Here is a 22,664-nt window from a genome sequence, read left to right as displayed (position 1 = left end):
GGATAACATACATATAAGAGACTGTAAGAAATTACAATTTACTAAGCGATTTTTTTATGGCGCTGCATTTTAAAACTTATAGAAGAATTTAAAATAAGTTGGTTGGTATAAAAGAAATTAAAATTCAATGCTTTTTATATTCTTAATAACTTAACTGTGACAAGATGCATTGCCACAAAACTTTTATAACAAACTTATTTAGTTTAAGATCTATATCAATAGGAAATAAAATGAATTTCGTTTTTTTTTTATCTTGTAATTATTTTAATGAAAGCTGTTATATAAAAAGTACACCGAATTCACTACTGCTCATTGTCAATTTGAATAGAGAGCATATCCTCTTTATTCCAATTATAAAATATTTTGCTAGGATCCCCAGAAATCGATAAGTCCGTGAATGTTTTGGAACAAAGCTGCAGGCTTTTTGGCTTGTCGAATTGGGGGCATACGTTTAATGGATCTCCAATACACAGTGGGTCCCATGTCCCATGTCCAGACTGCTCACCTCAAGTGATCCACAGTTCCTGGCCGCCGAGATTCGTGCGAGAGAGTGCAGCCGGATGGCAGAGAAGAATGGCCAGTCCTCCGTCCTCCGTTCAGTTCGCGACTTAATCTTGCGCGATCGTTTTCCATCAAAGGGTTCCTGCTCACATGCAACTAATCTGATTGTAATTGAGGCATGCTAGAGTACGAGAATGCGAATTCGAAGGAGCCTGAACACGCAAAATGCAGAAGGTTCGCTTCGATCTCGTAAAGGTAACTTGGTAGCCAATTATTCAAACGCGAGGATAAGAAAGCAAATAAATTGACTTCAACCTACATGGGCTTTAGGCGGGAATCAAAAATGCATATGCACTACCCGTCGTATGCAGATCGCTCTTCTGCTGTAAAGGTTAAAATATAGAGTTTATCTTTACATTAACTGCGGCTCTTCCAAAAATGTTGAAGATCCGCATTAAACTCACGCAAATTCCTCGCCATTTATGAACGCCCAAACCAACCGCCACGGGTGCGGATGTGGTATCGATCTTGGAAGCTCCATCCTTTATTTCGACGGGTAATTTCGAAGCCGTTTCAATTGTCAGTCATATGCTGGTAGAATGTCAGTCATTCTGCGTTTCATCTGGGCACTTAAGTACGTTGAACTTTTATGTATAATTTAATGTATAAATTTGGTTTTTCGGGGCACCAAAATATTACGCTTTTTTTATACAGTTTACTATCTTGCGCACATTGAAAATATGAATATATTTTAATCAGAAAAATATCAGCATATATTATATATGGGTGAAATTAAATAAGAACTTCAATATTTGAGTTTCCCCCAACCTCAAAACATTTGATCTGAAAATAGGTCAATTGAAAATGTTGTAGTGGGGACTTAAAAAGTTATACAACTTAATGATTGTGTTCACTTAAGGATGCAACATTGTTACACCAATAAAAAGATACTCTATAAAAGCTAGCATTTATCTGCATAAAGTACAGTTCGTTCCACCTCCTGAGGAAACAACATAAGAGTATGCATGGGTATAGCCACTTATTTTGGGCACTTGTGTTGTGTGCTCTTAGTACCGCGATCAACTGCGACTGGGATCGTGCGGGTTACGAGGCTACGAGGCGACACAATATTGACAGCGGCTGGATCCGTCGATATGCCCAGGGGATTGGTTTTAAGTAATTTAATCCTCGCCCAGAACCAGAACCAGAGTGCCACGAAGATGTCCACAAAACGCTGCCCAGAACACCGCAGAAACGGCCACAGCCACACATGCAATGCGAAATGCGAATGCGAAATGCGAAACATGCATACGGATCACGGCTGGCAGGCCGGATGGTCGACATGGATGCCGATGCCTGGGAGCACTGTCAGTCGCCTAATCATCGTAATAATTCGCCTCAACTTCAGCCGATGGCAGCGGCAATGGGAAGCCAAGCGGAAATTACCAACACGCGATATTTAATTTTTCCAAAAGGCGAACCAATAATTCGTCTTCATGCCGCTGCCGTGGCGGTTTGGTTTGGTTTGTTGGTGCCATTTTTTCGTGTTCGGCTTGACCGATGCCTCTGAAAACGCTTTCCAGGCAATCGCCACCGAAGGGAGGAGAGACTCATTAACGCATAGCCCTGATGCCAGGACTCCAACTCCGACTGCTGACCTCCATCTACGCCACTAACAATGATCTTGCTCATCTCCTCACCATGCCTCATGATAAGTCAAAAAGAAATGGTCAGGAATTGTTATGTTTTCTCATTTCACAGTTTTTAAATTTACGATTTTAAATGTAAGACTAAAAAGCAAATTGGTCTTTATAATAAACGAATATTAATGAATCAATTTATTTAGGGAAGTTTATATTTGGTATCAACGTTAAGGGATCGAGTTCGATTTGAAAATGTTACAAAATATTATTTGTGTTTTAACATAATACAACCATATTGAGATATACATATACAAATTTATATGCATAGTCGATGATCTGGAAAAGTTACAACAATTTTCTTTTAATTTTAAATGTCTATAACTACACTGCTCATGGAAATGGTTACATAAAAAATATTATATTATTACTTTGATCGCAGGTTGCCTTTTATTATTGATTGATGGTCTTTTATTGAATCTATTAGTTTGTATGAAGAACAGTTTTAAATAAGCATCCTTTATTACTTATATTTTCTGTACTGTAGTAAGTAAATCGCATTAAGACAGACTAAGGGGATTGGGCTGGTAAAAAAAATTCACAAAAAAAGGAAATATGGAATATCATACCTCTTTGAACTCTTTATTAAGTTCCCAATTAATTGACATTTAAATATAATAATTTGTATTTTCGCGTTTATAATAAGGCCTTTTGCCAAAATTAAAAAAAAAATACAAAATCGGTTCAATATGCATCGATTTGGAATTGATTTGGAGACTTAACTATTATTTTCAATGTTATATCTAAAATGTTTTAGACCAAAAGTGTGTAATTAGTCAAAATAAGTTTATAAAGTGTTTTTTGATCGTATATGCGACGCAAGATTGTGCCATTAATAATGAATGATATTTAAATGTTGTTTAATTTATTAAATGAAGTTCCCAATCATAAGGCAAACATTTTAAAAACAAAAACCCAAAACAATAGACCAAAAAGGAATTTCATTCATCTTAAAAAAAATATTCTACGGAAAGGTCCATCGTTAAAAACTCCTGGTTAAAATTTGTATATCATCTAAAAGGTTATAAAAATAAACTTAATAGTCGAAGGACTATTTATATTAAACTTTGTCGGATTTTTATAACTTTTCCTCTGTTTCCAATTTTTTTCTAGGTGTAGAAAATTTTCCCATTTGAATTAGTTCAAATTAAAATCCCATTAAATAAACAAATGCATATTTTTATCTTGAAAGATTGACACTTTAAGTTTTATTTTTGTTTTTTTAATAAATATTTATTCGTTTCGTTAGTAATTAGTTTATATGCTTATTAAGAGTTACGGAGATTACAGCAGTACGAAAACAAATCGATTGGAATGGCTGACGAACGTGCCAAATAATTAAGCTACTTAACACAATTAGTATTTGTTATTATAAGTGTAGATGAATTGAATTTGGTTTTCAAACAAGTAGTCACACAGTTGATATTTCTAGTTAATACTAGCTATAGTAAGCTGATCTATTAATACCTGTTGCATTGATATTAATACATTAATTGATAAGTACAAATGGCATTTGCATTGCTAAATGATTCGTGTTGTCGTAAATTCTAAGGTTAACTAAAGTGGCTATTAACAATAAAAATGGAGGTATTTACACTATGAACTAGAAACTAGGATGAGGGTGTCTACTGTTCGGCATCGCTGGACCCGACGCTCTTGTCGGGTGTGTGGGATCTGCTGGAGGCCTTGGAAGCACAGGATCGCACGGACAGATCCTCCGGCTCGCTGTCACAGTAGCTTTCGTTGGAGGCCTCACTGTGGGCCAAAGGACTGAGGCGTTTCAGCAGGCCCTCGTTGAAAGGATATGTCTCTAGGTCCGGCTCCGAGCCCCCAGTTGCCAGTTGGTTGGGGTTGTAGTTGGGTGCACTTCCTCCGCCGCCGGGTTGCATGGATGCTGCGGCCGCTGCAAAGGCCAGGAAATTCAGACTGGCGTTGAAGAGTTTGCACCAGTCCAGTAGAGCAGCTCCCTGGCTATCGGTTCCAGTGGGTGTGGAGTTGCCCGTACCGTTGCCCACTGGTGCTATCACAGGCGCTAGATCCGCGGGATTCGGGAACGGAGCTGGCAGTAGGGGAATTGTGGTGTCCGGGAACATCGATGACTTAGCCTGTTCCGTGGCCAGAACTTGATGTCCCGAACCATTGGCCTCCAGAGCATTGTTGTTCTTATCATTGACTTGCTCCGACTGATTGGGAAGGGTCACTCGTTTGGCAGGGTCCTTTGCCCAGTTCTTGACACTCAGCAGGGGATAAGTGTTTTTGCTGTAATCCTCTGAGGCTGCGGGCGAGTCAACAGCCTTGTTGTCCTCAGATTTGGGTGCATCCACCGGAAGGACTTCTGCATTTTGGGGTGTTAATTTGGAGTTGAGCAAGGCGAGCAGATTCAGCTGGTGCAGCATGTTGTTGGAGTAATCCACCACGCCGGACTGACTTGGATGCATCGCCTCCGGATGCAGTCCTCCATTCTTTTTGACAAATTCCACTAGGCTTAGTTTTTCCAGCAAGGAGTCCCCCTGCACAGGATAATCAGCAGGGGAGTAGGGCAGTGCTCCGAAGCCCAGCTCCTCGTAATTTGGAGGCAGGGCCACGAACTTTGGCGGCAGTTGGAGCTGCAATTCGAACTTGGCGCGTTTCTCTGGAGGAGTGTCGAGTCCCAGGTGATCGGGTCCCAGCTGGCGACACATGAAGCGCAGCTTCTGCTCGTTCTTGCACCAGCCCCGCAGCGTGGACTCCGGAACTCCAATATCCCGCGAAACACTGGCCTTGGTTTCACCGTTGTGGATGCGCTGTATGGCGCGCACCTTATCGTTGGGCGTGAGGTTCCTCAGCGGACGCTTGCCGCGCGTGCTCATCCGGATGTTCATGTGCTGGTAGGCGGAGATATCCATGGTACTAGTCGGCTTGAGGCGCGGATTTCGGATTCGAACTCGTATCGGATGCGGATGCGACCACCGGTGTGCACTCCTCGAACTCGCAAAAGGATTTGATTGTGAATCCGAATCCGCGAAAGGCGAGCTGCGAACGGCGGACGGCGACCGCCGAGATGAGCCGATGATTTTGCGGCGAAGAGAGAGCTGGACTGGTATTCCAGCCAATGGAGAAAGGCGCCTCTCTTTGTCTCACCACCACCATCACCACCACCGGCGCAACAACTTGTTACTCATGTCCCGCTCGCGCCTGGTCTCTCCCAAATTCGCTGTGCTCTGCGGGATGTCGTGGCTCTCTTAACGAGACGGAGAGAGCGCGTTATCCTTGCCATCCTCCGCGTCCCTCTTCGCGGACTGCATGTGTAGTGGTAGCTTTCGCTGTGCACGATGCACGATGCACATTTCCAAATTGTCTCCTTGTGTTTATATAAAAACCAGTTATTTACCTCCCATAAACATTCTCCGGTGCGAGAGTGTGTTTGTCCAACCTTCTCGCCTGTGCGTGAGCGGATCTGATACGGACGTGGACCTGGTTGCACTTTTGGGTCGCGAATATACCAACAATAACAGAACTTCACTCTGGACTATTTGAACTGGCCATCTGCACTTATTTCATCATAACTTGTGTGGCTTATTTATGGTAAATGTTATTTTAAATCAATGAATTTTATCGCCTATCTACCAGCATACCAAACTGTCAGAAGAATAGTATTTTGAAATATCTATAAAAATATTTAATAATCGGACTTTGCAAATATACCAACAATAGCCAATGTTCACCATCTGTGTATTTCCACTCATTTCATTATTATTTTTTGGGCATTATTTATGATACAAATTTTTTTATTTTAGTCGATTCTAACACCTTTAAATGTATTATATTAAGCTATGATCAAATACACTATTAAAATATTTACAATTTTAATAACATTTTCGCAAACAATAACTCAATTTCACTCGGCACTGTTTGCTCTAAGCATCTGTGTATTTCCACTCATTTTGACATTGACTTGTTGGATTTTATCTATATTATGTGGTTATATTAGTCAGAATTATAGAAACTATTTATGTTCGGCATCAAATTCTAATAAAATAAACTCAAGATAATAAAAAACTTGAAATTTGTTGAAATTATTTAATATTAAATGATCTGTTGAATCGGGAATACACCACAACCATACAAAACAATTTCACTCTGTGTTATCTGAAATATTCATCTGTGTATTGATCCTATTTATTTAAGATATTTATTAACTTATGCATCACATCAAACTCTATTAAAATTATGTAATTAAATTAATATGTAATTAAATTACTTTAACATTCGTAGTAAATAAATTAAGTACGAATTAATTATAAAATCACTTACCATTTTTCTCCCGCTTTTATTTTTTAGAAACCAGTAAGCAAAAGTAAACAAAAGAAAAATTGAAGATTGTAGATATGTACATACATATGTAATTCGCTTAATTTATAATAAAAGTTGTATTTGGACGATTTAATAATAAATGCAAACAGACAGCTTAAAAGCCATTTCAGAAATCTTTTTTATTCTTTCGTATTATGTTGACCGAACTGAGGGTAAAAGAGAATACATCACACGTAAATTGATTTGGTTTTAATTTTTAGCTTACAACACAACCTTTATCACTAGGTTTTATATTGCATTGCACTACAAAAGTATTTTGAAGATTTTCGTCGTTTTATCGGGCAACCATGTCAAATTATAACAAATAAATTTTAATTTGTTTTCCGTGGTCAGTTTTTGTATAGCCAAAACTAAAAGCTTTCAGCTTCGGAAGAAAGAATGCAACAGCTGACGGCCAAACAGATGTACTATAGTGAAAGCTCTCTCCCAAAAAATATAGCGAAATATCTATTGATCATAAAAAAACGGTCTGAGAAAATGCACTAGTTGAAAAAATGATGTTTTATATAGTTTGAGAAAATCAATGGGCCAAACAGAAGAACTCTAGTGAAAGCTCTCTCCCAAAAAATATAGCGAAATATCTATTGATCATAAAAAAACGGTCTGAGAAAATGCACTAGTTGAAAAAATTATGTTTTATATAGTTTGAGAAAATCAATGGGCCAAACAGAAGAACTCTAGTGAAAGCTCTCTCCCAAAAAATATACAGAAACATCTATTGATCAAATGAAAACGGTCTAAGCAAACGCACCAGTTTGAAAATTTTTGTTTTATGTAGTACAAGCAAATCAAACCACATTATCGGGAAAACCCAATCAGGGGATTCTGAAAAGATCTTACAGCAAAAAGAAGCAGCTAAAACGAAAGTAAATACTTTCTCCTTTTATATTTAAAAGAAATCTTTTTTATATTCCCTATATTTACAACCTGCTCAAGCTGCCATATAGGTAGCAGTATACCTGTTAAGTTCTGCAATAGATATACAATTTTTTACTTTTATAAAAAAAAAAAATAAAAAAAAATCATTGCCTTCTTTTTGGCGCATAACATGCACCATGGCGCATAATATTGGACTGCAAATTCGAGGATGATTTTTTGTGGAAAATTGGTCCTTTAATAAATCCAAGAACAAAACACATTTACCTTATTTTTTAATACTTTTTTTATTGTGTTATTAAAAGACACATTTTAGAAAGTAAGTAGCCTTTAGTATTTATGTTTGATTTACACATATTTAAATAAATTTTCTATTAACTATAATTTATTAGATTACACCTACATGTATTGATTAATTTCCGTGTTGCTGCATATTATAACTATACCATTATGTATTATTAAACAATTTTTATTTCATTTTTATTTGTCACCAAAAATTATTTAAAAATTAAATGTATTTACTGTAAGTTAACAAAAAGAGAACTACTCATTAAATTAAAAATAACTAAAATTTTGCAAGCGGATTAAAATGCAATCTATTGAATATTTAGGCTTGGAGGATTTAAAAAATTACCGGCTTAAAACATTCTTTAACTTTAATGAATATCGAAAATTAAAAAGAACAGTTAGTGCCATTTTAAAATCGAAAATAAAATTTCTGTAATTTTATAAGTACTTTCTGTATAAATATGAGGAAACGGTATTTATTTTAAGTCTCAATTTATACATACATACAAATTTAAATATATACATAACCTATGTTGGCAGTTAGCCCTTACATTTTGTACATACATTTTATTGTTATTATATACATAATTTGTTTCAGTCGAAGGCTTATTAAACTAATTCTGAACGCATACGTCAAATGCACATATCGATATTTTATATATCTTAATATTTACTACTTGTCTTACTTTAAAGGTAAATAAAAAGAGATAACTATTTGGGGGCATTATTTGGTAAACTTGCATTAATTGTAAACAATTGAATTCGAACAAATGTGAGTGATGATGTTTCGATCGAGGAGTGTAAAAAAAATAAAAATTTCTCGAGGTACAATAATATTAAATTTTCTAAAGCAATCATGCCAATACAAATGCTTTTTCATGTATCTGAGCAAGAACATAAATTTCAGATGGGTTGTCATCTAAGTGCCTTCAATAAAAAAGAAATCAAGTGTAGATCTAAAACTAATTGTACATATCATCGTAATTCGGGATGTGATCACTGATATTGCGATTAAGTAAAATTAAAAAACATTTGAATGTAAAGGAATGCATTATATCGATGACTGTGAATATGTAGATTCCGTTTGCTAAAAATTTATTTGTGAGTATATTTATGGGAATTTATCAACAATCGTGAATACATGCGTGAACTTTTATTTAACACCCCTTAACTTAAATTTATTTTATCGTTAGTAACAAATGTTAATAGCTTATAGATAATGATCCCATTTGCCCAATGCAACGACCTCCCTCTTCATCGAAGGTGGCCAAAGTCAATCGAGACAGCTTATTGCATAACACTCCATTTCCATTATTTTGAATAGGATTTGGCTCTGAATAAAGAATGGAAATGTAGCAAGAAGTTTTATTTTACTTACAAATAATAAAGGAAAAACGAGAACACTTTATTTTCCATATAAAGACGGCTTACCATCGTGAAAAGGTTCTTGAGTGTTACCCTCCTGTTTTTTGTTTCTTATTTGATCCGTAAAATGTGATATAAGTGCGTCTATCATGGCAGCTTGCTTTGAAAATATTTGCATTAGTTTTGAAACTTGTATTCCATTCTCGACAGCATCGAACTGTAAAATAAATAATTCTATGTATTTGTTTTCTTAAGGGATAAAAACACAATTACCTGTAGAAATATACAAGTGAGGCATTCGGGATCATCACTTGCACTTGGCTTTGCATAATCCCAAGACAAATCTTCGTATCGCAAACCCAGCAAGAGAGTCTAAGGAAAAAATGTTATCAAGGTATTCTAAGAAGCACTCACATATTTAACAATACTTACGCATTCATACGGATCTATTATAAATACTCCTTTTTCATTAACTGCGACTAAAACCTCCATATCCTTTTGGTTTACCAAAGCCATAATTCCCCTAACAGGTTGTTCTATTTGTCCATGGAAATATGCGGCACTGTGTAAAAATATTGAAACAATATGATTTTTACAAAATATAATAATATTTTTTTTAAAATGAAATAAATACCTATAATCAAAACCAACTTTAGCGGTAAACTTACCCATAGAATGGCAGTGCCCAGCAAAATTCCAGATATTTTCTCATCAACTTTCGGGTGGTAGCCGTCTGTGGGACTCTTTTAAACTGTTCCAAGAGCTTAACCTCCGCAGAATTCTTCTGGCTTATGGGTAGCCACAACCAAGTCGAGCTCTTGGCAACGTGTGGTGGCAAAAACCGAGCTTGGTTTTCCCTAAAGGGTGTACATAAAATTAAAATTTATAATTATGTACTATATGTATTTCTAAACCATAATATATTTACCTAAAAAATCCTATTGTGTGGGTGTGGGAGTTATACGGTCCCAGTTCGATGCGAGCTTGAATGCCACCCAACATGAGCGAATGCACAGGCTCCATAATATATCTTCCTGTCAGCACATTATTTCTGGCCTCCTCGTAAAGCAGCTCTAAGATCCGATGATCCCTGAAAACAGTTTAAGCAGCTTAGTATATATCTTCTGTTAAATTTCAAGCCATGTTAAAACAATTACTTTATTTTTTCTTCATCTCTTTTGGAGAAGAAAACGTTTCGCTTTAATACCACCATTGGTTCATCAAACTTGCGATCGCTGGGACTGCTATTGCTGAACTTCTGTAGCAAACTGGGCCACGCAACTCGCACTATATAGGGGCAGTGATGGGCCTTCAGCTGCATCTCCAGTAAAGCACTTGTCATCCACAATCCGAAAACGCTCTGTGCCAGCAGTTTATTGGATATTCCCAGTTCCTCGCATCCCAAAGCAGCTGCCAACATCACTTGGGATGGACACTGGGCGGTTCCCTCAATCTCCATGTGAACTGCCACCCGAGACATAAGATACACGCAAGTGGGGATTACCTATTAAAGAAATAACTCTTTAAAAATTGGGAAAATATAACAGTTAACATGGTTTCTTACATTTTGGAGAGCACGGGTTAGGTTGGAAGCAGCTTTCCCAGCATTTGCGAAATTCGAAGTTGAGCTTGTCGCCATAATGCGTTTTTGGATTGCAGGGTTGGATTGGCCATCGTTGCCATTGTTGCACTTGTGATGTTGTGGCATGAATGAGGAATTGGCGAGCACTCCTGAAAAAATATAAACAATCATAACGTTAATATCAACATTTATGGGAAATTGAATTGAATTTTCTAAGTAAGAAAGTTAGGACTTCATTAAAATTCTTACCTGAAGGGCTTCTCAGGTCGGAAAGGGGACAAAGTGCACTTGCGTTGTTCATCATATTGGCGCCCATGTCTGAGATGCCTCCGAGGCAGGCGGCATTCCCGGAGGCGGCCATGGCGGAGGACACCTGCACCGGCGACAGGCAGTCGCCCTCATTCTGACCCGTGCTGACCACACTGGACACACTGGCCGACGAGGCGAAGGTGCTGCCCACGGCCGTTTGGATCTGGGCCGTGGTTACCACCCGGTGCACGGTGTACATGATCGGTGGCACGGGCATGTTCACGGAGCCCAAGGAGACGGGCACCTGCTGGTCACACGTGACCACACTGGAGCTATTCTGATGCGTTTGGGTGGCTGCCACGCGACCACTTCCGGTTGCACTGCCTCCGGCGCTCGGGAAGATCGCACAGTTGTCGAAAGCATCTGGTGGATCGACCACCGAGCTCTGTAATTGGGGCAACTGATGGATTGGTTCTGGGTGGTTCAGCTGATGGTTATGCTGCAGAGATTGTTGGATGTGGAGAAAGTTGGCCTGTTGCTGTTGGTGGTGTAGATGTTGCTGGTGTTGCTGATGTTGCTGGTGTTGCTGTTGTTGCTGCTGATGTTGCTGTTGTTGCTGCTGATGTTGCTGTTGTTGCTGATGTTGCTGGTGTTGCTGATGATGCTGTTGGTGCTGTTGAAGTTGCTGCTGTTGGTGCTGATGTTGCTGCTGATGCAGGTGCTGCTGTTGCGATTGGTGTGCTTGGTGTTGCGGTATTGGTGCTGCGGCATTATTGGCTATATAGTAATCATCGCGACACTTGACGTCCGTGGTGTTGTAATATAAATGCGATCTGAAACAATTTATGTACAGGTGAGTACAAGTATTCTGAAAATTGTATCCCATCACACTCACTCGTAGTCTTGCGTAGATAACTTCTTTCGATTATACTGCAAAGTTCCCAATGGAACAGTCATTATGTTGATATAGTTCCCAGCGTTGGCGGTAGTTTTGCTGCATTGGCCACTGTTGCTGCAGGCCGATCCTCCATACGGGCTTCCCATATTGCCGTTTCCACTGAGCGACTTGTTGTTCCCATTGCGCGGAACCAAATCCTTGGAGTTGTACCCCGACTGCGGTTGACCGGAGCTACATGCCACATATTCCTGCCCCGCGTTCATCCCATAATTGAGTTTGTTCGACGAATGTTGTGGAATTGATGTCGAGGAAGTCTGCTGCATGGCGCTCCGGCAGTAATAATGATTTGGCTCCATGTTCTTAAAATATGAAAAACAAATATTATTTGTTTAAATTAGCTTCCTTAAAACTTAGTGGTACTTTTCTAAAGCCAAATGATTTAAATTTAGATTTATTTTTCGTTACGATCTTCTTATCAGTTAAACAATATTAAATATTTATTGCAATTTGATGTAATCTTACCGTATTTTTAAAATGGTCTGCCGCTAACAAATATGATTAATTACTGTCCACGCCTTTTCGGGGTTCCTTTGAGCAATTAGTATGGCCCCCATTTTATCTGGCAGTTGTGATTGGTTCACAAAGCTCCATCATTATGGTTTCTATTTTCCTTTCTGAAATTCAAATAGATCTTAATAAACTTTATCGTTTTTTTCTTATTAAAACAAAAACCAAAGCATCTTAAAGCTATTAATCTTTGATTTAGTAAATTACACTAACTTCTTTAATATTATTAAACTATCGAAACTTTAAAACATCTCTAGTGATTAATAAATACATTATTTAAACAGAGAGATAAGGGTATAGCTATATTACTGGTAAAGAAAAACCTGTAAATGAGTTCAACACTTTTCAGTATTCAGGCGGAGTTTAATCAAATGTTTTAATGGTTTCTGGTTCTTAACTATAATATTTGATTTTTCGAGCAGGTGCAATAGAGGGTATGGCTGTATACACACATGTCCGTACATACCTACACGAACATCTGTACGCACGAATAAAGTTACTTTTCTGTACGTCATGCTAATTTTAGTGCAGGGAAGTATGTCAGCACGGGCATAACTTTAATTTTATAATTGGAGGCACGTAAACACTATATGTTAATTTTGTTCACATGGTTGAGAAAAAAACGTCCTCAGTCCTTAATCAATACATGCCTTCATATGTATGCATACACACACTTACAGACACACACGCACATATCCTTCTAACTGGGTGGGACTTTGAAGGCCATAGTTTTTCACCGAACCACAGCCTCGCCAATTTAATTTGAGTCCTTTTGAATGATTTCTTTCGGTTAGGAAGCACTTCGAATCTGGTTAAATGTATCTACATATCTGCAAAAGCCTCTAATGCACATAAACGGATGGCATGGAAAAAGTGTGTTACACGGATTTCGCTCGAAAGATACATTTTCCGCTGTATTGTCTTTTGTTGCGGGGAGCTCCGTGATTTGCAAGCTTCGTGCTTCGGATGAATTTATATTTTATTTCTATTTTGGCATGGCGAATGTATATTTTTTACACCAGCGCTTCATGTATCGAACGATGACGAGAAGTTCGCGAACTTTTTAGTACACAAAATGCCAAAACAGGCGACTTAGCACCAAAATATCTACTTATACAACACCACTTTTGAACACAGCCAACCGAAGTAAACAAACACATGCAAACTCGGGCTCCATATGAGGCGCATGCGCCCCAAAATCTCTGCTTTTAATTTGCCCAGCAACAAGAATATCGATAACCCTCCGTTTCAACCGTTAACAAAATCAATATCTACCGCTTTTTGATAAGAACTCAGAACATAAACTTAAATCACCAACAACCTATTCGAGTTCTGTATACACAATCTTCTCTTTATTAAATCAACTTGCATTTTTAAAGCATTTTAAACAATTCTTATAAATATGGCCCAACATTATGTATACATTTTATTTCTTCATTTATTTGTGGTACTTTTGAAGTTGTGGGGCTGATAACTTGACCTTTCCTGGTATATTTCTTGCCAGGGACTCTTCCTTTATACTTTTCAGTAAATCCTTCTCACGAGTACTGCAGCTCTTTTCCTTGGCAAATATGTTAAGAGCTAATTTCGCAGCCTTTCCTCTTTTACCGGTGCCGGGGGTAAGCTTCACTTTGAACCTTAAAGACAAATTAAGTTTTGTTTAAAAAAGGTATATAATTAATGAATTCCCCAAAAACTATGCAAGTGTTGATCTTTCAAGCTTTCGTTTAACTAACGAAATCCATTTAACTTTTTGATTGTTTTCCACTTGTTTCAATAAAATGTTCCTAATGAATAAATATATAAATAAATATTAAGACTTACTTGTAGTTTTGCAAAGCCTGATAAGGAGCCACCACTGGAATCGCGAAGAGCAACTCATCTCCTTCAAGGGGCTGCCCAGTCAGACTGTTAAGAACATCCACATCTCCTCCGACGGGTACTTCCTCAGTATCGTCCAATTCCACTGGGTTTTTGGGAACTGAACTTTTTTCTGGTTTCACAAACTCTTTTATTGCCACACTCTTTTCCACCACTTTGTCAGTATTTACTTGCGGCTTTTCTTTCCCAGAAGACTTAAGAATCATCATACGAATTTCACGCTCTTCGTCGTCTTGATCCTTGTATTTTTGTTTCATTTTCTTTAGTTTTCCCTTTTGACCTCTCTTAATCTGTGATGGATTTTTGGGCTCTGTATCAACTGGAGCGACTTCCTGTTTTGCAGCTTCCTGTTTCGCAGCTCGAGCTTTCTCAACTTTAGTCTTTTTAGCACTAACTTGCTTTATTCGACTTGGACCAGCCAAAATAATGGTCGTTTCCTCATCCACGGTTTTACTTGGAAGACTTTGGACAACATCATCATTCTCCTCAGCCTCCTCCTTGTTTGGATTTAGAGAGTTGGATCGGACGGTTATGCGTCCCGTATCGTGTTCAATCTTTACCTCCGTATTGGGAAAACTAGTAATCTCGGTATTAGAACTATGTTCCGATAAATTTGCAGTAGGATTGGTTTCGGTATCATCACTTGGTTCGGATAAAAGATCATGCTCTACCTCCGTTTCCTTAACATCTTGATCGATATGATCATCATCTAAGCTTCTGACCTTTCGCTCTCCTAAATGACGCTCTATAAAACTGTCCTCCAATTTAAAAAGTAAACTTAGACCCATGGTTAGGTGGCAGGAGGGTAGGAAGTTCTTCTTTCCTCTGATCATAAAGCTTCCAGTCGCCAAATACTCTCCAGTTGGTGCAGTTTTGCTGACTTGGTCGCTTGTCACCCAATACGAATTGGTTACCACCTTGGCATCCCAGGCAACGCTGTATGATATAGCCATGGATCCAGCTTCCAGCAACGTTTTGGGCGGTATATCTTCTCCTGTGGGATTCTGTATAATAACACTCGAGGCACCCTGAATCTCTGCGTGCACATAAATGTCTTTCGGACGCATATATCTGAAATATAATTTTGTATAAGAAAAAATGGTATGTGATTTAGTCATCAAAATCGCTTACCTTTTGACAATAAGTTCATTTTGCTGCGCATCTCTTCCTCCGATGACTAGATAATTCTCTGAGCTTATAAACCAGTAAAACTTTTCGAACCAGAAAACTTTTCGAGCCTTTACTATGTTCGAAATGGTCCTTACTTCTTTGAGGGTTTGCTGTGTTTTCCGCTCCGCGGATTTAAGCGCCTTTTGAGAAGCATCTACAGTTTTTTTTTCCTTTTGAGCAGCCGAACGTTTCATGTCGTAGTATCGACGGGCATTGGCCCAAGCAGATAAGGCTAAATCGACATCCACAACGGTCACTTCCGGAGTCTTTAGATCCTCGTCTTCATAGTTATCATAAGGGTCACTAAGCATAAGGGATATATGATTCGTTTCAAGCTTTAATTGCTTTATGGAACCGGCTACAGCGTCGCCATTTGCCTGGGCCTCCTTCACCAGCTCATGGATATCCGGCCAGGATAATTGACTGGCAATAGCCGACTGCACTGCACGGATGGCGTTATCCACCAGACTTTGGTTGGACGTTATAAGCTCTGCCTTCTTCCTGTCCACATCCTGGACTTTAGTTAACTCCTCCAGACGCTTGGCGTGATCGTTTTTAACATTGGACAGCTTTTTTAACGCCTCGCGTTCCTGGTGCAGCGTTTTCATGTCGATCTTCTGCGATTCTTGCGTCGAGTAAAACTCATCGACAGCTTCCATAAAGCTCTCGAACGTGGCTTTTTCAAAGTTATTGAATTGGGCAAATAGGTAAGGATGGAATTCAATGTTTCTAAAGAAAAACTCCACTTTTCCATTCTCCGTGGGTTTCTCCTCTTTCACTTGAATTATATAGCCTTTAGTTTTCCCGGTGTTTCCCTCAACAATAAGATCATGAGCGCACTAAAAGATTAAACAAAACAATGTAAAATATAACTTCAATAATAATGACTTCGAGTGTTCTCTGTTTCCTTTTACTCTTTTCACCAAAATTTGTTTGCTATTAAAAAAATACACACCTTTACAGCCTTTTTAAGAATGGGCAGGTCATTAACCATATCAAATGGCTTATGTTCCGTTTTATTCTGTTGCTTTTTACGTTGTTTTTTACCGCCTTTCTCTGGCTTATTCTCTGCTTCTGGAGTTTCTTCTGCTCCTTCCTTTTTAATTACACAATTATCCAGTCCGTGTGAAAGAAGAATATGCTCGATGACTGCAGGACCACAGTCCAAATTAGGCGTCAAGATCTGTCGCAAGTAATCGCCGTTCTTGGCATTCTCCACCAGTTTATCCAAGACATCAGGCTGCAGTTCCTCCGTGGCCTGTTTAGCCCGTTCCACGGGATATTTTTCTCGCATGGCGAAACGCAGATTCTCACCTTCCGTATGGGGACGCAGGATGTACAGTGTAGTCAACTCGTAGTCGGTCAAAATTACATTTCCGCGATCGTAGAGCTCCAAGATTACATGGTAGGCGGCATCACCGGTACCAAACTGGAAGTCCACAATACGATCGCCACCCAATTGTTGGATCTTCTCCAGGCGCTTGTTCTTCAAGTGCTTCCTGAGCTTCATGCTGAATCCTGATGGAGCCATATTTTTTGGCCATTCGAAGCGGGTGGTATGGAATCGGGTGCCGGACTCTATCAGGAGAGTCACCTTCTCCACTGCTCCGGTCCCTTGCATCCGGAAGAGATAAGTCTTGTTATCAACGTCATAGATCTGATTCACTCGCCAACCGACCAACCTGGATTGTCCAAATTATTATGCCATTATCCCCACATCGGTAATAATATATTTAATACGTACTTTTGCAGTTCAGCCACTCCGCAGATTATATCAAAAGTATTGAAACGTGTCTTCATGGTTCCGAATCAAAAGTTGACGATGTCAACATGGAAATCGAAAGAAAATTGATGTATTTAACGAACTACCTTATAATTATATATTCACTAGATCGCTATCTATGATAGATAAGTAAAAAAACCCCAAAACAGAAATGAATAAAAACAAATTTTATTCCCTTGCGAAATAAAATATCGGTGTAAACAGTGATGGGCGAACTGCCTTGCAGTATGTATCGATGTTTAGTTATAGTAAAGCCGATGATTAGAATTATAGAATACTTAAGTGCGTTAAATTTTAATATTGACATATATTAATAATTTTTTTAATAGATCCCTTAAGTATTAAATAATATTAACAATTCATTTCATTCTTAATCAGCTGTTCCTTGCTCTGCACATCGTTCCATTCCATTTCGTACCACCTTATTGAATACAAAGAACCACTTAAAATATCGATACATCGAAAGCGAAAGTAGTCGGAATATGAAACGGTTTTGCCATCCCCAATATTTCATTTGTAAATATGAGTACTGAGGGACCTGTTGTTAATGTGCACGTGTTGTTCTTTGCTAAATCCCGAGAGTTAGCCAATACTCCCCGATCAAAAGTGGATGTGCCTGTTGAAATTATTGCCTCCGATTTACTGGACCAACTGGTATCCAGATTTGGCCTAACATCCATTCAGAACAGCCTGATTTTGGCCCACAACGAATCGTACATTGAGAACCTGAGTGATAAGATTCTGCTTAAAGAGGGAGACGAACTGGCCATCATTCCGCCACTCAGTGGAGGATAACTAATCATGGATCACGTAAAGTTAGTTCAGGTTCCCATTGACATCACCCACATCCATCAATTGCTAGCTGATGAAGGATGTGGTGCCTCATCGGTTTTTGTGGGCACCACGCGCAATAATTTTCAGGGCAAAACGGTGGGTTTGCTATCTTAATCAATTAATTGAATTGATACATGTCTACTTTTTGACCTTCCAGGTGGTGTCATTGGCGTACGAGGCATACGATAACATGGCAGTTAAGGAAATGAATAAAATCTGCTCAGATCTGCGAGAAAAGTGGCCCGACTTAAAGCACATAGTTATATATCACCGATTAGGAAATGTGCCCGTTTGCGAGGCCAGTGTAGTTATAGCCGCTTCATCGCCTCATCGTTCGGAGGCCCTAGAATCAGTATCATTTGCAATAGACCAGCTTAAGACTCGGGTTCCCATCTGGAAAAAGGAAATATACGAGGGCGATAACATCAGCGAGTGGAAAGAAAACAAGGAGTCCTTCAGGCCCAGTAAGATCCAACCGTGACATGTATTCTTTTAATTTGTACTCTTGTAAATACAATTAACAATCAAGCAATAACGATTTTACTTGTTTTTCCTCTTCGCATACTTTGCAGAGAAGTCTCTTAGTGCCTTTAACTACGCAGCTTGCCCCTGCAAAGTCGAGGAGTCACATGACGTACCACGATCTCTGGTGCAAATTAGAGTTAATGACGCCGAGCTAACCAAGCGTTTAGAATGTTTTGTCAACAAAAAGCGAGCCGAAATCAACTCGCAAAACGTAATTGACTTCAAATCACCTTTGGTTGACTCAGACAAAGACTTCAGCGATTCCTGCGCTCGAACGCAAAGCACAATTATAAAACAGGAGCAGTCGAATTGCCATTTAAAAGGTGGGTAATCGCATTTCAAATATAAACTATTTATTTTACAAACAACTAACGACAGTTCGACGGGTAAACAATCGCTGTGGTCCCCAGCAAATGGAGTTGCGGCCCAACTACGAATTTGAACTCAACAAACTAATGGGATCGCGTGACGGTGTAACTGACCCATCCAAAGAAATTAGAAAATCGCTGCCTAATTCACGTTTGCAGGCTATTGAATTATACATGGGCCTAACCACCGATAATGAGGAAAACATTTTTAGTAGAATCAAAAAGGTTGAGAATAGAATGCTGCAGTTGGAGTCCATTTCGCCAGAATACAGACATTTTGTAGGTGCAATATACTTTTAAATACTGTAATCCCTTAAACATTATATGTATTTTCCAGACGAATCTAGAGCCGTCTTCTAGGGAACCCCCACTGCCGAAAAGAATCAAAAAGAAATCCTATTCTGCCCACGAACTAAGTGTGTTCATTCAAAAGATAAAAGATGGCCGCGAAATTAACGAATAATAAAGCCGGTTTGACATATAAAATAATAATTTCCATTTTATAATTCCTTGGTTTATAAATGAAGTAAATTTATTTCAACATTCCAACTATTTGTAATAGTTATTTTAAATGCGTAAATGATGAGAGTGAAAAAATTCAAAAATTTTTGTTTACAACTAAGGAATATGGATAAGCGTGGCTGATTTGTTTGTTTGTTAACCGGTCGTCAAGCTTCATAGATTACGGCCGAAAATCTAATGGTTATTCGTTAACCAAAGGAGCTGCTTACTAATTATGTAATACGTGAAATTGTTAAACCTTATTGTTCGCTGATCCTAGCACAGAGTGGGGAATTGAGCTTCATCGTCGACCTTCAGGGGCTTCTGGGCGGAGCGGCGTTTCTCCCCGAATCTGTTGTTTTCCTGTCTGTTGTCAAACCCGTTGGTGGCTCCGGAATTAAAGCGCGGGCCACGGAAGCCCTCGCCGCGAGGACCCTCGTTGCGATAGCCACCCTCTCCACGAGGTCCGTCGTTGCGGTAGCCCTCTCCACGTGGTCCCTCATTACGGTTGCCTTCTCCGCGAGGTCCGTCATTGCGATAGCCTCCTTCTCCACGAGGTCCATCGTTGCGGTAACCTTCTCCACGGTTACCACCCTCTCCGCGAGGTCCATCGTTGCGATAGCCACCTTCTCCACGGGGTCCATCGTTGCGGTAACCACCCTCGCCGCGGAATCCTTCGCCACGAGGACCTGCTCCTGGACGCGGTCCCTTTCGGAATCCACCCTTGCGTCCATCATTGAAGTTAAACTGGATGTCCACGATGCGCTGGAGGCGCCCCACTCGCTGAGGATACAGTGAAGGATCGTACTCCAACTCGTCCTCGCTGTTACTCTCCTTCTTCTTGCTCAACACCACCATCTTCTTCCACTCGGCATTGTCCACGGCTCCTTCGCCAGCCTTGCGCAAGTTGTAGTTGGGCTTGGCACGCTGATCCCTAAGGGCCTTATACTCGTCGAGGGTCATCTGCTTGGACTCATCCTCCTCGGCGACGGCCGCTGGATCAGCCGACTGTTCGTTGGCTGAGTCCTCTTTGTCCGCCTGCGGTGACGATTCCCCGGTCTTCACGTCCTCAATGTCCTGCTTTGGGGACCCCCAGTTGTGGGCACCGCCGCCTTCGCGCTTGTCAATTGACTTGACGCCTGTGGGTGGTAATGATAAAAATTAGTTTTGCTATGGTATAAGGGGTTTGCTCGTATAAAGTTTAAAATACAAGAATTTCATAAAGAAAATAAATTTATAAGAAGAAAGTATACGCATTTCATAAGAAAACGCGTAATACCATTTGCATAAACAGAAATGAAATTCTCAAGTCACAAAAATATTACTGATTATAAAGCATATTCAGAAGCCTAATAATCTTGAAATTACTCACACAGAGTAATGTATTAAATGATTGTAATTTACAAATGAACGCGTTATTGCGTTGTTGTAGGCAAAACATGTGTTTACAAAAGTCGGTGTGAAAGAGAGTTGAAAAATATAGATATTAGAACACAAAAAAGAATATATAAATATTTACAAACACGTTTTGGAATATTTTTCGTATTACTAATCCGAACTGAATTAATAAACTCCGTTTACGAATATTTGTGCCTCACAAAATTAGAAATCACGTGAGAAATGTTTGCTGTAGTAAGCGATATGTAATCTTGTTGCCAAGGGTTTTGCTCTATTTCGCAGCATGTCGCCATTGGAGATTAGCGTTTTACTTGATGGAATCAAGAAAAACGCCGACTTTTTTTTTCCAACTTATAAATAGTAAACAGAAGAACAAAGAAGCAAGATCTATGAGAAGTAATTACCGGTTTTATCAGATCCAGACTGGCGATCGAACTCGCGTTTTCCGAACTTCTCGCCGGCGCGGACGCGTGGTGGTCCCCTGTTATCACGATTGTTGAACTGGCGCTGCGGCAGCTCGTTTCCAAATTCCCCGGACGATGACTCCTTGTTTCCGTAGCGCTGATTATTGTTAAAGCGGCCCTGGTTGCTGGGCCCATTGGTGGCCGCGTTCCTGGGGCGACCCCCAAATTCACCACCAGCCGGCACCTTGCCTCCCTTCACCGGACTCGTGTTCTTCACCACGGGATTGTTGGCCTTGCGAGCCGACGCTACCGGCTTGTTCTCTTTCTCCGGCTTGCTTTTCGGCGCCTTCTGCGGTTCCGGTTTCTTGGGCGGCGCGACTACGGCGGGAATCTGTGGCTGGGCAGGCGGGGCGGAGGAGTCGTCGTCGTCCATGAACAACAGCTCGTAGCGGTTATTTCCAGAATTGTCCATGATGTAAAATGTCTACGAATTACAAGTGAACCAGGTTTGGGGATTACTTTGGTTTCGGTGGGATCTATTTGCTGTTGACTTAATGGCACATGGCCGGTATGGTTCTCAGTCGGAAGATAATCGGTTAAAATTGCGAAAACGCGGAGCAAATTACGCACCTCGCCGGAAACGAAAGTGAAGGGAGAAACACCGATGGTCTCGAGGATTGATCGATGGTTTTCCTTTTTAACAAATATCGATTGTTTTTCGTGACTATCGATTTTCGCTGTTCGAAAAGGTGCTAAAATATCCCCACCTTGATTTAACATATTTTTTATTTATTTCATTGTTAAAATTGTAAAATCCATTTGAATGACCGCGTGATTATCTCTCTTCTTTTATTGCAACACTATTTATTCTTATATAAAATCTAAAAACTTATAGTTCTGCTAAAACGCAAATCCTACACATTACCATTATGTTGTAAAAGCAGCTGATCTATCTAGGCGAGGTAAACAAACCATTATAAGGATAATAACTCAAAACTAAATACAAACCTGATGTTGACGAAATGGTTACCAATTACATCACCTTAAAACGAGTACCAGAATAATTCAATTCGAATAAGTTTTACTTATAAGCATCCACTGCCCAAATAAAAACCAAAGGGTGTGAAAGTGAGCGAATACCAATAGAAACCAAAATTGTAATATATTGAATTATTATTTAAAAAAAATTATTTAAAACAATTAAAATGTACGCGTTTTATATTAAAAATGTATTATCTTTTATATAGACAAAAAAATGGAGTATACACATACATTATAATTAATATTTTCATTTCAGTTGAAATATTTAAAAACAAAAATTATAATAGATTGAATTATGGAACAATTGAAATGGTTACCAATTTCAAAAATGTGTTATCTATTATATAGATAAAAAATCAAATGTAGACATACATTATAAT

The 22,664-nt window shown here is 39.3% G+C and overlaps 6 protein-coding genes across 7 annotated transcripts; 2 read left to right on the top strand and 4 right to left on the bottom strand.

The window, feature by feature from the left end:
- Positions 1 to 3,412: 3,412 nt before the first annotated feature.
- Positions 3,413 to 5,205, bottom strand: LOC108045625 (protein distal antenna-related). Its single transcript, XM_017125008.1, has one exon. The coding sequence runs from the start codon at positions 5,084 to 5,086 to the stop codon at positions 3,827 to 3,829; it is 1,260 nt and encodes a 419-aa protein (XP_016980497.1). The 5' UTR covers positions 5,087 to 5,205; the 3' UTR covers positions 3,413 to 3,826.
- Positions 5,206 to 7,698: 2,493 nt separating this feature from the next.
- On the bottom strand, positions 7,699 to 13,555 carry LOC108045617. Of its 2 annotated transcripts, none has more exons than XM_044458503.1 (12): positions 12,846 to 13,555; positions 12,335 to 12,486; positions 11,810 to 12,171; positions 10,915 to 11,747; positions 10,648 to 10,814; positions 10,241 to 10,587; positions 10,012 to 10,173; positions 9,752 to 9,940; positions 9,516 to 9,645; positions 9,357 to 9,455; positions 9,150 to 9,300; positions 7,699 to 9,051 (listed from the first exon to the last, which is right to left on the bottom strand). In XM_044458503.1, the coding sequence occupies exons 3-12, from the start codon at positions 12,166 to 12,168 to the stop codon at positions 8,921 to 8,923; spliced, it is 2,568 nt and encodes an 855-aa protein (XP_044314438.1). In that variant the 5' UTR covers positions 12,169 to 12,171; positions 12,335 to 12,486; positions 12,846 to 13,555; the 3' UTR covers positions 7,699 to 8,920. The 2 variants fall into 2 exon arrangements, with proteins under 2 accessions (XP_044314438.1, XP_044314437.1); XM_044458502.1 differs by having other exon boundaries at positions 13,058 to 13,555.
- Positions 13,556 to 13,709: 154 nt separating this feature from the next.
- Positions 13,710 to 17,419, bottom strand: LOC108045671 (nuclear export mediator factor NEMF homolog). Its single transcript, XM_017125063.1, has 5 exons — positions 17,175 to 17,419; positions 16,386 to 17,112; positions 15,392 to 16,269; positions 14,204 to 15,331; positions 13,710 to 14,016 (listed from the first exon to the last, which is right to left on the bottom strand). Exons 1-5 carry the CDS (start codon positions 17,228 to 17,230, stop codon positions 13,818 to 13,820), a joined length of 2,988 nt encoding a protein of 995 aa, XP_016980552.1. The 5' UTR covers positions 17,231 to 17,419; the 3' UTR covers positions 13,710 to 13,817.
- A 313-nt stretch (positions 17,420 to 17,732) lies between these two features.
- LOC108045677 (molybdopterin synthase sulfur carrier subunit) lies at positions 17,733 to 18,008 on the top strand. Its single transcript, XM_017125070.2, has one exon. It carries the CDS (start codon positions 17,736 to 17,738, stop codon positions 18,006 to 18,008), a length of 273 nt encoding a protein of 90 aa, XP_016980559.1. The 5' UTR covers positions 17,733 to 17,735.
- Positions 18,009 to 18,014: 6 nt separating this feature from the next.
- LOC108045676 (molybdopterin synthase catalytic subunit) lies at positions 18,015 to 19,489 on the top strand. Its single transcript, XM_017125069.2, has 5 exons — positions 18,015 to 18,143; positions 18,205 to 18,511; positions 18,620 to 18,895; positions 18,951 to 19,219; positions 19,278 to 19,489. The coding sequence occupies exons 1-5, from the start codon at positions 18,015 to 18,017 to the stop codon at positions 19,401 to 19,403; spliced, it is 1,107 nt and encodes a 368-aa protein (XP_016980558.1). The 3' UTR covers positions 19,404 to 19,489.
- Positions 19,447 to 21,909, bottom strand: LOC108045675 (translation initiation factor IF-2). Its single transcript, XM_017125068.2, has 3 exons — positions 21,874 to 21,909; positions 21,244 to 21,727; positions 19,447 to 20,580 (listed from the first exon to the last, which is right to left on the bottom strand). The coding sequence occupies exons 2-3, from the start codon at positions 21,713 to 21,715 to the stop codon at positions 19,718 to 19,720; spliced, it is 1,335 nt and encodes a 444-aa protein (XP_016980557.2). The 5' UTR covers positions 21,716 to 21,727; positions 21,874 to 21,909; the 3' UTR covers positions 19,447 to 19,717.
- Between the last annotated feature and the right edge of the window lie 755 nt (positions 21,910 to 22,664).

This window comes from Drosophila rhopaloa, unplaced genomic scaffold (genome assembly GCF_018152115.1).
Source record: "Drosophila rhopaloa isolate 14029-0021.01 unplaced genomic scaffold, ASM1815211v1 contig_167, whole genome shotgun sequence".
Classification (NCBI taxonomy): domain Eukaryota; kingdom Metazoa; phylum Arthropoda; class Insecta; order Diptera; family Drosophilidae; genus Drosophila; species Drosophila rhopaloa.
Note: the sequence above shows the minus strand (reverse complement) of the source record. Positions and strands in the feature narration are given on the sequence as shown.